This window comes from Periophthalmus magnuspinnatus, chromosome 10 (assembly GCF_009829125.3).
Source record: "Periophthalmus magnuspinnatus isolate fPerMag1 chromosome 10, fPerMag1.2.pri, whole genome shotgun sequence".
Lineage (NCBI taxonomy): Eukaryota > Metazoa > Chordata > Actinopteri > Gobiiformes > Gobiidae > Periophthalmus > Periophthalmus magnuspinnatus.
Genome location: NC_047135.1, coordinates 35,852,122 through 35,867,449, shown reverse-complemented (window position 1 = coordinate 35,867,449; position 15,328 = coordinate 35,852,122). Strand labels below are relative to the sequence as shown.

The following is a 15,328-nucleotide window of genomic DNA, read 5'->3' as shown; positions in this document are numbered from 1 at the left end:
CATGGAATTTTCTTTGATGTGCTGCTTTTTTTGTTTATCCAACAACATAGTTTAAAAAAAAGAAATGCTCTCTGCCACGGCGTTCATGTCTGGTCAAAGCAGAATGCAGGAGCACTGGTCAGACAGACTGGTCAGACAGACTGGTCAGACAAACACCGGCTCAGACCTTAGTGTTTGGCTGTTGCGCATGCGCAGTAAGGACCAGACCGCTGTGAGCCTGTGGCTGTTGCGCATGCGCAGTCGGGTGTTGTTGTCTCATTGAGATGGGCTCTGTCTCTGTCTCTGTCTCTACATTTACATTTTCTGGGTAAAACGCAGCGTCCACAGAACAGCAGCCTCCTGACATTTCATCATACGTGATAAAAGTGACGTTTGACCATGCCGGTGAGTGTTAGCATGTTTGGGATTAGCCTGTTAGCATGTTTGATGTGTTTGTTTGACGGGCTCCTCCCTGCGGCTCATCGAGCCGCTAGCCGCTAGCACAGTTAGCATAATCACAGAAAATCATTAGAAATGATGACATTTCCAGGATAACATTGCACCTGACTCCTTTTATACACATAAATGCACGCATTACACATGGTTTATTTGTCTTTTAGCTGCGTCTTGTAGCATTGATGCTTTGCCTTAGTTTTGCCTAGTGACAATAAACAGCAGAGCCTCTGCTGCAGAACATCCTCCTCTCCGTGTTTTTGTCAATAAACCTCCTTTATCTGTCACTTAAAGCACGTTCTTGACTTGGCTCAACCACAGGCCTAATGTAATGTGTGTGTTTATTACAGAGTAATAAGCTCGAGAGGCAGGAGGTCAGTGATAATGTCAAAGTGGTGGTGCGATGTCGCCCCCTGAATCAGAAGGAGATTCTGATGGGAAACAAACAGGCCGTGATTGTGGACGAGATCCGAGGAACCATCACTGTCAACAGGCTGGAAACTCCCAACGAGCCCCCTAAGACCTTCACCTTTGACACAGTGTTTGGACCTGACAGTAAACAGCTGGATGTGTACAACCTCACTGCCCGCCCCATCATCGACTCAGTGCTGGAAGGATATAATGGTAGATTATAGAGAATGCATTTTTCATATCATATTATTTCATAATAACTAGGGATGGGACAAGATCTTGTGAGATAAAATTACCACAAGATTGTGTACTCGTGAGGAAAAGTATTTTGTGATTTTCTTTCATATGTTTATATTTGGATTGGGCTCTAGCACCAAAAACAGTGCTACAATGATAGCTAAAATAATAAATAACATAAATCCAAAATTGTGAGGCCATAATTGTCAGGTGGATTCCATAATCTATTATAAATTATGTCAAAATCTCACCATGGCTTGTTCTTGTGGAGTCAGTCCATATTAGGGACTGAGTCACCTTATAACTCAGTCCATAATAACGTTAATTAATTCAATATTCAATATTTCATTCATTATTTAATTTTAAAAAGTTTATATATATAGATATAGATAGATAGATAATTAGTATTAGCAAAAAGAAAATTTTAAATATCTAGTTACTGATTCCAAATACAAACAATTCCTTTTTCATTTCAGGCACCATTTTCGCTTATGGACAAACGGGAACCGGAAAAACCTTTACCATGGAGGGTGTGAGAGCAGTGCCAGAGCTCAGAGGCATTATCCCAAACTCCTTTGCCCACATATTTGGACACATTGCAAAGGCAGAGGGTGATACAAGGTATGAGCAAAATGTAGGGGTAGGTAGTAGTTAATACTGTTACTATTACAATTTTATTTATACATTTTGTTGTAAACGGATAGGTTTTTGGTTCGTGTTTCATACCTTGAAATTTACAATGAAGAGGTGCGAGATTTGCTGGGTAAAGATCAGACGCAGCGGCTTGAGGTAAACTGTTATAAATACTGTTATACTTGTTTATTTTTATTATTTGAAAGCATGGCTTAACATTGAGCAATTTTCTCATAACAGGTAAAGGAAAGACCGGATGTTGGTGTGTATATTAAGGATTTGCCTGGTTATGTTGTCAACAACGCAGACGGCATGGATAGAATTATGACAGTTGGGCACAAAAACAGTAAGTATTTTTGCCTCAAGACTCTTTGAAAAATCATATGGCTTTGCAGACTTGGTTCTTTACACACATGGTCCTATACAGGAAAGTTGAGTTACTGGACTATAATTGGATTATTATTGCATTTTGTTTCTTAGGGTCAGTTGGAGCAACCAACATGAATGAACACAGCTCCCGTTCACACGCCATCTTCACCATTACTATTGAGTGCAGTGAGAAGGGTGTGGATGGAGATCAGCATGTGCGCATGGGAAAGCTCCATCTGGTTGATCTGGCTGTATGTATTTTTACTCCAACAATAAGAATATAAAAGAAATATTTTTCTCATAATAGAACATTTTTTCTCAACACTTCATCTGTGTCTTTGCCCACACAGGGATCAGAGAGACAGGGTAAAACAGGGGCTACAGGTCAGAGGTTGAAAGAAGCCACCAAAATCAACCTGTCTCTTTCTACTCTTGGTAATGTCATTTCTGCTCTGGTGGATGGCAAGAGCACTCATGTGCCCTACAGGAACTCCAAACTGACACGACTTCTGCAAGACTCCCTGGGCGGCAACTCCAAGACCATGATGGTAATGTGAAAAATACACAGGCTCCATCCACTGGAATGTTGATTCTCATGTTATGACCTACTTTTCTTTTCGATAGTGTGCAAATATAGGTCCTGCTGATTACAACTATGATGAGACCATCAGCACGCTGCGCTATGCCAACAGGGCTAAAAATATCAAGAACAAAGCCAGGATCAACGAGGATCCTAAAGATGCTCTACTGCGTCAGTTTCAGAAAGAAATTGAGGAGTTAAAAAAGAAGCTTGAGGAAGGTAGTTCTGCAGCCTATTTCCATTGACCTGTAATGATGTAATTCTCGACCTGTATTTTGAATGTACATCAGTCGACGCTTGTGCAGGTTAATGACATTGTGCTTCTAGGAGAGGAGATCTCAGGCTCTGAGGGAAGTGGATCTGAAGACATGGATGAAGGTGAAGATGAAACAGGTGAAGTTGGAGAAGGTCGCAGACGGAGGCGAGGTGAGTCATGTTTGGTTTATGTGAGTGTTTCTGTGACTCTTATCTGTGTAAAATGAGTACGAGTCTAAAATACTGACTAAAGCTGAGAGGAAGATTGAAATCTGCGGTTAACGTTTAAACTTCAGTGTTAGTCTAATATTTATCATTCAACAGTTTCCGGACCCGGGGATTTCCAAAATACCGTTGTTTTGCGCACGTATCTCAGGTGTACTTTTTCTTTTAACTTGTCTTCATGGAGAAATTAGGTTTGGGGCAGGGGTCAGCAGCGTTACAGTGTAATGCCATGACTAATGGCATGGTCTCTCCTGTGCCTCTCTCTTTCAGTCACACACAGGAGCCGTTCAGAGCTTTTACTTTCAGTATCTTTTCTTTCAGAGAGTAAACCTCTGGCCCGTGAGTTGGACATGTTGTTTCTCTCTTACTACTTAAGCCAATTTCACACATGAGCCCGTCAAATACTCTTTACTAAATATAACTTCACTCAACCGTTTGGTAAAGAAAAACTTTTTTTTTTCCTAATGTAATACAGACGGATGAATATATAACTTCTTTCCTACGGACACATTATCAATAAGCTGTATGACATACGTTTTGTAGTTTTGTACTATGACAGTGTGAACGCATGTGTGAAAAGGGCTCTGTTATTTCCTTGTTTATTTGAACATGTGCATCCGTGCCCCTCCTGAGATTCCACCTCCTGTTCACTGATCCTGAGCACGCTGCTTTTCTTTAACCAGGTTCCACAGATTAGTTACTATAGTCACAATGTGCTTCAAAAAGCAACGTGTGCTCAGTGATCAGCCTGATCAAACGTAAGGCACACATCCTCCCTTATTGATAATAAAACTGTATCTGCAGAGCAGCACTGCAATACTTTTGGTCACAATGTCTCACAGTTTATCACTGAGTTTCTTGTGTTGTTTAATTAAGTCTCACTTGGTCTGTTCTGTGCACAAAGTTAAACCTTCATGTGGGTCGTCAGATGGATATTTGGGTGTAATGTGTCATTCATTGCTTCTCTTCTTTCTCCTCCTTTACTCATTTGCTGCCTCTGAAACGGTATACACCTCTTTACTGAAGAAGAAAGAGGTTGGTGTAAGAATGTGCCTTGCAGAAATGTGGCTGTGTTCATCTGCTGCTTAGAGGCAGTGTGGTCTCTAATCATGAGTTAGGTTGGGTTGCGGCCAAATCTCCTTGTCAAAGCTTGATCTTGTCACATCTCAGAAGCTACGCAGGACTGGGCCTGGTTAGTCCTTGGATGGAAGACTAACCTTGTGTCCTTAAGCTATGCACTTCACCCACCTCGCCTAGTATGAATGTGGTATGTGAGTGATGGGAGTGATTGGAGGGGCTGATGGTGCAGATTAACAGCCTCGCTTCCGTTCATCTACCCCAGCGCAGCTGTGGCTACATTAGCAACTTACCACATTGCATGAAATTGTAAACCGACTTAAGTGTTTGGAAAAGCACTGTATAAGACTATCTTATCCTATTATTATTTAAGTTTACACTACAAACTATATTCATTAGAAACTGTAACTAATCTTTACATCGATCTTTAACCCACTTTTGCTTTTACTAACAAAAGTTTTACACTTTATATTATTATATTATATGCAATTTATGCACCACTTTTTCTGACAGGGAGAAAGAAGGTATCTGCTGACAAGATGGTGGAAATGCAGGCAAAGATCGAAGAGGAGCGAAAGGCTTTGGAGGCCAAACTTGATATGGAGGAAGAGGAAAGGAACAAGGCCAGAGCAGAGCTGGAGAAAAGAGAAAAAGACCTACTCAAAGCTCAGTGCGTATATTTTAAACACTTTAAGGTTGCGACGCAAATACAACATCAACATAACTTAGCAGTAAAGCTGTTATATTCCAACAGACAGGAGCACCACCGTCTGCTGGAGAAGCTGTCTGGTTTGGAGAAAAGGGTCATTGTTGGTGGGGTGGACCTCTTGGCCAAAGCTGAGGAACAGGAGAAACTGCTGGAGGAATCCAACAATGAGCTGGAGGAACGTCGCCGGAGAGCAGAGCAGCTGCGCAAAGAGCTGGAGGAGAAGGAGGTGCATTGTTTTGTTATTTTCCACATTCTACAATGTGATGAAGCATATGCACCGACGCACTGGCTGTGTCCCACTATGATAAAGTGAACGTGCCTAAACATCATCTGAAGTGGCTGGATACAGCTGTGTTTTCACTACATAAAATAATGTTTCATTACAGTATTGTATTTTAAGTGCTTCACTCACACATCAGCAGGACATGACGACATCATATAAACCTGATGATGACCACGTTTCACTGTAGTGGGTTTGAATATTAGTGATGAGATGAAGATGAAGAGCATTAGACGGACATGGGTCAATATGGCTCATGTTTTTATAAGAGATGATGTGTATTTAAGCAGTGCATTTAGACACACCTCGTTGTATACATGTTGAGATAATGATCTGTTTATTGTTTATTGAGTTGTGTTATGGACTGTTGAATTGGAAGCCAGCATAAGGATAACAAAATGTCCTTACAAGGACTAAACGTTACTTCAACTTTAAAATGTCTTAATCTTCCAACAGCAAGAACGTCTAGATATTGAAGAAAAGTACACAAGTCTTCAAGAAGAAGCCCAAGGAAAAACAAAGAAACTAAAGAAAGTGTGGACCATGCTGATGGCTGCCAAGTCTGAGGTCAGAGTGTTTTGCGTGTCATGTTCGTCTTTATGTTTTTGTTTTATGTGTTAACGGTCTTTGTGGTTTAGATGGCTGATCTGCAGCAGGAGCATCACAGAGAAATTGAGGGTCTCCTAGAAAACATTCGTCAGCTGAGCCGAGAGCTGCGTCTGCAGATGCTCATCATAGACAGTTTTATCCCACAGGAATATCAGGTTTACTGCAGTACACTGATATTTACACATTTATAAAAAATACTTTGGTCCAGAATTATTTACTTTTGATTTTATTTGATAGGAGATGATAGAAAATTATGTTCACTGGAATGAAGACATTGGAGAATGGCAGTTGGTGAGTAAACGCACTCAGAGTGTAATGTAGTAACACTGTAGTAATAGTACTCATAGTGTAATGTGATTATAGTACTCCTAGTGTAATGTGATAATAGTACTCATTATAGTACTCATAGTGTAATGTGATAATAGTACTCATAGTGTAATGTGATAATAGTACTCATCATAGTACTCCTAGTGTAATGTGATAATAGTACTCATTATAGTACTCATAGTGTAATGTGATAATAGTACTCATTATAGTACTCATAGTGTAATGTGATAATAGTACTCATTATAGTACTCATAGTGTAATGTGATAATAGTACTCATTATAGTACTCATAGTGTAATGTGATAATAGTACTCATAGTGTAATGTGATAATAGTACTCATCATAGTACTCATAGTGTCTGATAATTCATTTGTTTCATTTTGTCTTTTCCTCCTTAATTACAGAAATGTGTGGCTTACACTGGCAACAACATGAGAAAACAAACCCCTGCTCCAGACAAAAAAGAAAAAGATGTATGTTCTCCATTTATTTCTGTTCTTGACAGTTTATTATTATATTATTATGAACCAAGTGAACAAATTGTAACTGTACAAATTTCAGCCATTTGAGGTGGACTTGTCCCATGTGTACCTCGCATACACAGAAGAAAGCATGCGGCAGTCGCTCATGAAGCTGGAAAGACCCAGGACATCCAAAAGCAGTAAAAGTGGACGTCCGAAGACAGGACGGAGGTATTTAGACTGTAGGTCTTTTTCATAAGATCATCATAAGACAAACGTTTACAAATGTTTCTTTATTAGTTCAACTGGCACAAATCACTGTGGTTAATTATCTTCAGATTGTACTGCTCTTTGCAAACTTGACCAGCGTCTCAGGGCTTAGGCCGTATCAAGAATAATGTTCAGCTTTCATTTTATATACACTTATATTTAGACTAAAGACTAATTCCAAGTTAGCAGTAAGTGTCGTGTAGTGAGTAATCTTCTTTATACACACTTCCTGAATTAATTGATAATAATTATCATACTTTCATCTTCACACAGGAAAAGATCAGCAAGGCCAGATGCTGTGATCGAATCTCTTCTGCAGTAAAGAAAGTTTAGGTAACAAGTGTCTGAAAATGTGAAGGAGAAAATGTCCACAGCTGGAGCCTGTTCTTTAAATGTGTGAAAATGCACTTGGGGGAACTGTTCAGCTACTGTATACTTAACCATATACATGAAGTACATGTTTAGCACAACTTATAAACATGGTTCTCATTGCTGTTGACCATGAGTGAGGTGTATACTGCATGCCCCAGCGCTCCTGTCAGTGCCATGTCTCCTGGATTATATTATTACAAACACAGCTGCTGCCACTGCACTGGACGTTATGGACTGAGGCACATTCCTTTTTTTTTTTTTTTTAACCCAACTTTTGTTTTGTTTCATGATGTGTGTCAAATGTTTACAAACACTATTCTGCAGCGTTTATTTATTAAATTATTTTCTATGTTTTAGCTCACATACAGTTGCTTTGTTAATAAATAGGTGATATCCCCAACTGCTGCCTTTACTATTAGTGTAAAAACTGTATCGTTAAAGGTTCTGTGTGGCACAAAACTGACTCTTCTGAGCTTTTAGCCCTGATAGAATGTGGTTTCCTCCTCAAAAACAGACCTGGAGTTGTGTTTTGTTTCATTCTCACATGTTTGAGTCACACTTTATTATTAGCATGTAACATCTACAAAGCTCAAAACGCTCTGTTCCACCTCGTGATGTCATCAAGTGAACAGCTCCTTTTACCTTTTGTTCAGCAGACTGGCAATTCCAGGGCTGAAATGATCCAAATGATTCTAGTAAAGGTGTGTGCAGTTTAAAAACACATGATGACATCACAAGGTGGAACTGTGTTTTCAGTTTGAGAGAAGAATTCAGTCTAAATCTGCGGGGTCTATGAGTTACACATGTGTGAATGAAACAAAACACAACTTCAGGTATTTTTTGATTTAACAAAATTATAACATTGATCAGAAAATGGCGTAATATGGGCCGTTTAAACTCTCAAGTTAAAAAAAAAAGGGAAAAAACTTGAAAATGTCGGTTGATTTTATGATTTATTTAGATAAATGTAAAAATACTCTTTGTAATAAAATAATTAACTTAAATACAGATTATTAACTTAAATACAGATAAATAATTGGCACATGGCCTACGTTACAACATAAAACTTGATGTCAGCCATGAGTGCAGTTTCTCAAAGCAGCACGAGCACAAAGCCTGAGGTCTGTCAGAAGTTCACTGGTGGTGATCCGAGCGGTGGCGTTGTTTTTACATGAGGTTTCTTGTGTCTGTAACAAAGAGTAGGACATTAATGGATATACTGTAAATAGGTGTTAACATTACATCTAATTAATCGGTAACATACCACGTTGTTGTAGTTATTCAGCAAACCACAGAGGTGCTTTAATTGAGCTTTGTGTGCTAATGGGTGGTTACTCAGGGACTTCTGGGCAAGACAGAAGAAATCCCGCTGTAAAAGAAATAAGTTTATAAAAGACATCAAAACAATTGTCTGAATTCACACTTGAATAACATAATAAGGTGAACTATCTTTACCTTACAGTGTACTCTTCCTTGTATCGTCTGCACTTGTTCATCTAGTAACTTCAAAGACGAGAGAACTTTAAACATCATTTTAAACACAGCACAATGATGCAATGTCACAAGTCTTACCTTTGGGTTATTCGCGGCGGTTATGTTTCTCACTCTGCCCAAAATCTCATGCAGCAGACTACATTTGTTTGGTGAACTAGCTGGTGCTGCATAAAGTATAGTACAATGCATGACTAGCCCAAAAGTGTAAATATTGAGTTTCTTCATGATTAAAGACCAGTAGCACTGCAGAGGAGAGGACAGGTCTACAGCTGGGTTGAAAGTGAGTTTATCAGACATGATTTACTCACTTATAAACCACAGCATTTAGAGACATCAGCGGAAGAGACCAAATATGGACACCGCTTGATGGAAAGCTGTTCATCATTTTTACTCCTAGATATTCCACTATGATTAGTAGCTTCTTTTAATAACCAATTTTGTGTGAAGTTTAGTTAGATTTTGCTTTGTTTGTTTATTTTAAGGTGAAACAGAAACCCCCATTTTTATTATTATTTTTGTACATTGCCAGAATATCTGAAATTAATAAAGTTGAAGTTGTGAATGAGGTGTTTCCCCAACAGACATAATGACAAAACTAAATGTCCCCATTGTGTGGGCATATGTTCTGAGTCACACTCTGACATCAACAGTGTGACATTAATTGCTGTAATAACCCACTGGAATCATTCTAAATGATCCTTTTTATCTTCAGGTATGAGTATCATTTTTAAAACACATTTGAGTCTTTGTCTAAATAGGCTAAATGATTCGATGCTCACCTTTTATAACCAAATTGCATTCATAATGATCATTTATAATCTCCAGATACAAGATTAAAACAGTGTAGCATCAAAGAGCACTTTCATCCAGAGGAGCCAGAGCATCTGAAGCTCTGGCCAATGGGAAAGCACATGGGCTTCAGGCTGATGCGCCATTTTACTGCGTCCAGCGCCATCCGGCAAGATGGTCCTGCTGCTTTGTCTCCTGTAACTGGAGCTTTATCAGAGGCTCCCTTTGCTTCCGCGACATCGGAAACACAGACAACTTTTCTTTACACCACAAGATCAGTATCTGCACCCTCAGAAATGTGTGTCGTAAACTGGGTAAGAAACAGCTCCAGTGTTTGCACAGCCTGTATTTATATTTAATGGGCTGCTCACAGAGCTACATCTGTTAGCTTAAATTCTGATCCCCCTCTGATGTACTGCTGCAAAAAGGCGGAGAATGATGTTTCTCATTGTCACACAATGTGTGTACTTTAATCTGATGAATACAAGTCCGTAAGAGTGTTTAGTCTGAGCACTTTCAACAAGTTTACACATTAAAATTAGCATTAGCATGAGAACACAGTGCATCGGAGGCAGCAAAACCCCTTGTGGTTTATTTTTTTTATTTATAAAATGAACTTGAAGAACATATTGTGTGTTGTAAATGTTAAGCGGGACTGTCACGAGCAGATCCAGTGCTGTGTTTGTGTCATTTCATGCAGGAGCCGCTGTGTGTTTTAATTGAATCTCAGCCCCCGAGCTCAGGTTAGCCGTTAGCTGACCGTTAGCTCAGTAGGTTAGCTGACTTTTAGCTGCGCAGCCGGCACTGTTATTATTCTGGCTTCTCTCCCCGGTAAACGTGCACAGACACGCAGCAGCCGCTAGTCTCGCAGTATATGATTCACACTTTAATGTTAGAAAGCACGATTTCATTACTTATTCTGTGGCGCACAAAATGCATATAGCTACTTTGGTGCCTAGAGTTAGCTCTGCTTCTTGTCTCGGCACTGTGGAAGTGTGATCATATCTGGAAGATGGACCAAAGATGGCGTCGTGTTGTTTTTAGTGGCCTGCGCTCACCGGCGCGAAATCACAAAAATATTTTTTCTTCCGCATTATTTCCTCAAAACGGGCTCGCGCCTCCCACCTGCGTGACGACAAAACGTACCACGTGACCAGTTCTGACCAATCAGAGTGGCAGCTGTGAAAGCGGAGCTAGCGTGGGCTTGGACCGGGGCTAGGCTAAATATTACAAAGCTAACTTTTAGGCGCTTTGAGGATTTGAAAATTGTAAAAAGTTAATATTGAGAAAATGGAGAAGAATCCCTACAAAATCAGACCAGTGTGAAAGTTGTCGATGTCCTGTCAGCCGAACACGGGCAGTTTGAATTCCCTCAAAATGCATTGTGCTCTATGGGAGAAAGTCTTTCTGGGCCCAAGCTCCCGGGAGCTGCAGTGCCTGGAGCGGCCACTAGTCGGTCTCTCCCCGGGACGGAGGGGGAGTGTCTCATCCAGATCTTACTGTAGATCCACACTTTGCACAGTAGGAGCAGGAGCCCTGTACCTTCATGTGATGGCGCGAACCTACACACTGGTTTATCTTACATTACTTAACAGTAGTCGTCGCCATTTACGCTAATAACACCACCACATCTCTCATAAATGATAATGGCACTGAGGCTTGTGTGGGTGCTACCTCAGATTCACTGTGGTGAGATATTTGATGTAATCAAAACATTGGTCATAGACATGGTGAGTGATAGCACTTGACTCTACAATGTTGCTTACTTTTAATTTGCTATTTCACTGACACAGTTTGTACATAAGAATGTGAATGGCATGAGCAGCAGCTCAGGTGTGATCAGGTGTGATCAGGTGTGATCAGGGGGGATCAGGGGTGATCAGGGGGGATCAGGTGTGATCAGGGGTGATCAGGGGTGATCAGGGGGGATCAGGGGTGATCAGGGATCAGCACATTATGATGATGCATAATGGGAACATAAACAGCAGAGTCTGCCTGGCGGGTCTGTGGGCCATCAGTGAACGGGAATATGTTTTCTGAATAAAGTGATTGTTTTATGGTATGCTGTTGTTTATAGGTTTGTTGTTAATAACTTTTCTAAACTTTGGTTTAGGTAAAATGAATGAGGATCTGGGTCCAATGGCTGAAACAGAAGAGGTAGGCTTTTTAGACTAATGCTCAAAAGATCCCAAACTGTATTGTATACGTGTAAGCTGTATGTGCTATATGTCTAGCCTTTGTCCTTTTAAATTAATGTACCACTTTTATTATTATTTATTTATTTATTTGACTGGGACAATGCATGTTAATGAACAAACATGATTCAACATGAATGTAAACATACCAGATTATAGCCAAAGGCTCATTTCTGTTGTTGTCTCAGGGACCTTATGTATTTCCCCATTTTTTGTATTAAACCCTTTTCTCCCAGCAGCCTTGTAGTTCAGAAACTATGAAGCCTTCCTCTTCTCGTCATAAGAGGTTAGAAACAATGGCCCTTGCACATCGTTAAATTGTAGAGACTTGTTTGAATTTTTGGACACTTAAAATGTTTTTAATTACTATTTAGAAAATCCACCACAATGACCAAGCAAAACAAGTCTGATGCCTCTGAGCAAAGTGGAAACGAAGGTGCCACATCTGACAATCCCTCAGAAAAGAATAAATCAAACTCAAAAGGTATGGAGCCAGTTCCCCACTAATACTGTAGATGCAAAAGTACTTATAATTCATCTTTTCTCTGTAGTAATGAAGCCTACTGGAAATGAGAATAAAGCAGCCATGAAGCCTAGGGTGGATTTCAAACAAAAGCAAAAGGGTAATTTCACTTTGCCAACTATGGACATGTGTGCATTCCTCTGCAGTGTCAATAAACTTATATCAGTGTAATGTTTTGTCTGTTACAGATGATGCCCTCTCAAAAAAGGTCAGCTGCACAGGCTGTGGGAAGCAAGTTAATCAGTTTCAGTCAAATTCTGTGTACGAGCACCCTGTGCTCAAAGTGCTTGTTTGTAAGGTAGGAGATAATACATATGTAAAGTACATTACATTGCTGACTCAAATGCACGTTCAGATTTATCATAATGTATTTGTAGGCCTGTTACTATTATTACACAAGTGATGACATCAGCAAGGACTCAGATGGGATGGACGAGCAATGCAGGTCTGAAATGTTTGTACTTTAAATGTATATCAATGGGCTGGGTGTGGACCTGCTATGATGACACATTTTAAGTGAGATAAGTAAAATCTACTGCTCCCGAAAATGTCATGATAAAGAATAATATTGAAACTATTCAATGCCATTGAATAACTCAGCAGGGTAATCCCTGTAGCAACATTAAAAGCTGCAAACATAAATGGCACAATGAAACACTTTAGTGGGTAGTTAACGTCTGAGTTGGGGATATGTGAGTTATTCAGCTCTCTACAGCTCACATCTTGTATTACAAAAAACTGCACTGTCTTCAAGGGTTAATGTCTTATTTTTACAAATTCTTTTGTTCAGGCCAAAGTTAAGTTTGTTTGCACACCTGACAGTTTCGACCGCTCACTCACAGCGTTTTACTCGAGTGAGCCTGTGCAAATCAGATGACCATAGTTTATAGTTTATAATACAGTGCAGTTGGGTAACTAGAATATTTAATAGCAGTTTTGGATGTTCTACATTGTTGTGTAAGGAAGTGTTCAGAGTTAAATTTGCATAATTTGCTTTTGCAGGTGGTGTGCTGAGGGAGGAAAGCTCATCTGTTGTGACTACTGTAGTAATGCTTTCTGTAAGAAATGCATCCTGCGGAACCTGGGCCGAAAAGAGCTGTCGGTTATCACAGATGAAAACTCCAAGTGGCATTGCTACGTTTGCAGGGCGGAACCTCTCCAAGATCTGGTCTGTGAATGCCATAGTGTGATGGAACAGATTAAGACCCATGGCAAACAAAAGAAGACTGAAAAAAATGAAGAGCCTGGGAAAATGAAAGACAAAAAGAAACCAATAAAGGAACAAAAAGCAGTTGTTAATGGAAAAGAACAGCCTGAAACCTCAGGGACTATGACTTTTACCTATAAAAAACTACAAGTTCCCAAAGAGCTCATAAAGAAAACTAAAAAACTTGTTGAAACTACTACTGGTCTAAACAATACTTTTATTCAGTTCATACAGCAGACAGCAGAAGAAGAGACTGATAGCTCCATTAGATATCGGCATTTGAAGGCTTTCAAATCAGTACTTGCAGATTTGAAAAAGGCCCACAGTGCATTGGAGGCTGCCCTAGAGCCAGAGTTTAAAAACATGGAGTTACTAAATGGCCTGCCCAGTGCAACAAAAACCACAAGTGAAGTGGGCGTCGTGAAAAATGATGTGGATGTTGACCATTCCTCTGACGTTTCAGATGGGAACACTGCTATTGAGCAGCCAGTAGAGGAAAACTACCATGAATCTGCTGCTGAGGAGATAGCAGAGTGTAACAGTCAAGTATCATCCTCTATAGACGAGATGGAGGAGGACAAAGCACAGGAAAATCCCAGCACCGACGATGCAAACATTCAAACACCAGTTCAAGCGACTAAGGAAATGGTGGCGGTTGAAGAGTCTCAAATAAAGAATGAGCCTGATGCAGTGGAAGTGGATTCCAAAATGAATCAAACCTGTCCAGAAGTAAAAATAAAGACTGAGATTTGCGATGAAGAAGACGCTGGTGAGATGTCACTAGATCAAGATATTTTGGCTGTTCCTCCTTCAGTTCCAGAAGAACTTTTTCAGATGGTTGAAAGTCTTGCAGATTCTGTTAAACTTGACCAGAGTGACACTTCAGTCACAGAAGAAGACGGAAAGTCAAATGGTAATCCAGCAGATTCTAAACGTTCACAGCCCAAAATCAAGAATCTGATCGTCAAGCTAACTCCGGTTCCGATTGTAACGACCCGCGAGTCCCGGTCTAAAAACAAAGTGAAACAGGAGGCACAAGTGAAGAGTAAGAAAGAAGGCGACACAAGTCCACAGCGCAACCGCCAGTCAAGCCGGATCAAGACTACTCCCTTAAGGAAGCAGGCAGAGACCAAGAACAAAGAAGAGACATCGGATTCAGAGTCTGAGAAAAACTCAAAGAAAAAAGCCACGTCAAGTAAATCAGTGGATGACAAAACGTGTGATGAAGATGAAGATGAAGGCGAAGGTGAAGATGTGAAGCAGGAGCCTAAGACTCTGGACTCAGACTCTGATGAAGTTCCAAATGCTCTAATTGAAAAAGTGGTTGATGCCAACAGCTCAGTTGATGAAGAGAAAGGCAGTTGTGCTAAGAAACGTTTATTTAAACTAAACAATACATCCCCTTCTTCAAAACGAAAGAGGAAGTCTGAAAGCTCAGATTCAGACAATAAAGAGAATAAAACCAAAACAAGGCAAAAGAAGAAAAAACAAAATGGTTCAGACTCGACTGATTCAGAAGATGAGGACATTGACAAATCAAAGCGGAGATCCACCCGAGTAAAGAAACGGGAGAAAGATGATGAGAAAAGCTCTCCAGAAAAGAAGCCAGGGGATCGTAAAAGGTCCTACGAAAAGAAACGCACAGGTAAGAGTCCCAAAGCGGCCTCTAAACTGCAGTCTTCATCAAGTGATGAGGAGGAAGAGCAGCAGGCTGACGAGGACGCTGCCGAGGACAGCGACGATCAGAAGATTAAACCTATTGTGGAGAATATTATGGGTGAAAGTGCACACTTTCATCAGTCTTCAGGTAATCACACAGAGACACATGTGTCTCATGGTCCATCTGCTTTTGGCTTACAGTTTGATTTGTGCAG

The 15,328-nt window shown here is 40.2% G+C and overlaps 2 protein-coding genes across 3 annotated transcripts in view; both read left to right on the top strand.

The window, feature by feature from the left end:
• Window positions 1-238: 238 nt before the first annotated feature.
• On the top strand, window positions 239-8,031 carry kif3a (kinesin family member 3A). The gene is made up of 17 exons (XM_033973515.2): window positions 239-384; window positions 783-1,056; window positions 1,557-1,701; window positions 1,785-1,869; window positions 1,954-2,059; window positions 2,194-2,333; window positions 2,433-2,630; window positions 2,707-2,881; window positions 2,990-3,088; window positions 4,733-4,889; window positions 4,974-5,154; window positions 5,665-5,775; window positions 5,847-5,972; window positions 6,055-6,108; window positions 6,548-6,616; window positions 6,705-6,835; window positions 7,148-8,031. Exons 1-17 carry the CDS (start codon window positions 379-381, stop codon window positions 7,194-7,196), a joined length of 2,106 nt encoding a protein of 701 aa, XP_033829406.1. The 5' UTR covers window positions 239-378; the 3' UTR covers window positions 7,197-8,031.
• Window positions 8,032-9,610: 1,579 nt separating this feature from the next.
• Window positions 9,611-15,328, top strand: part of atrx (ATRX chromatin remodeler) — a 30,394-nt gene continuing 24,676 nt past the window's right edge. Inside the window, exons 1-8 of one of the 2 annotated variants that reach the window (XM_033973506.2) lie at window positions 9,611-9,843; window positions 11,643-11,686; window positions 11,961-12,010; window positions 12,099-12,208; window positions 12,276-12,347; window positions 12,436-12,545; window positions 12,625-12,692; window positions 13,250-15,261. In XM_033973506.2, the coding sequence (XP_033829397.1) occupies window positions 11,648-11,686; window positions 11,961-12,010; window positions 12,099-12,208; window positions 12,276-12,347; window positions 12,436-12,545; window positions 12,625-12,692; window positions 13,250-15,261 (2,461 nt within the window). In that variant the 5' untranslated portion in view covers window positions 9,611-9,843; window positions 11,643-11,647. The remainder of the gene's footprint in view (window positions 9,844-11,642; window positions 11,687-11,960; window positions 12,011-12,098; window positions 12,209-12,275; window positions 12,348-12,435; window positions 12,546-12,624; window positions 12,693-13,249; window positions 15,262-15,328) is intronic. The other variant, XM_033973507.2, reaches the window with a different exon arrangement.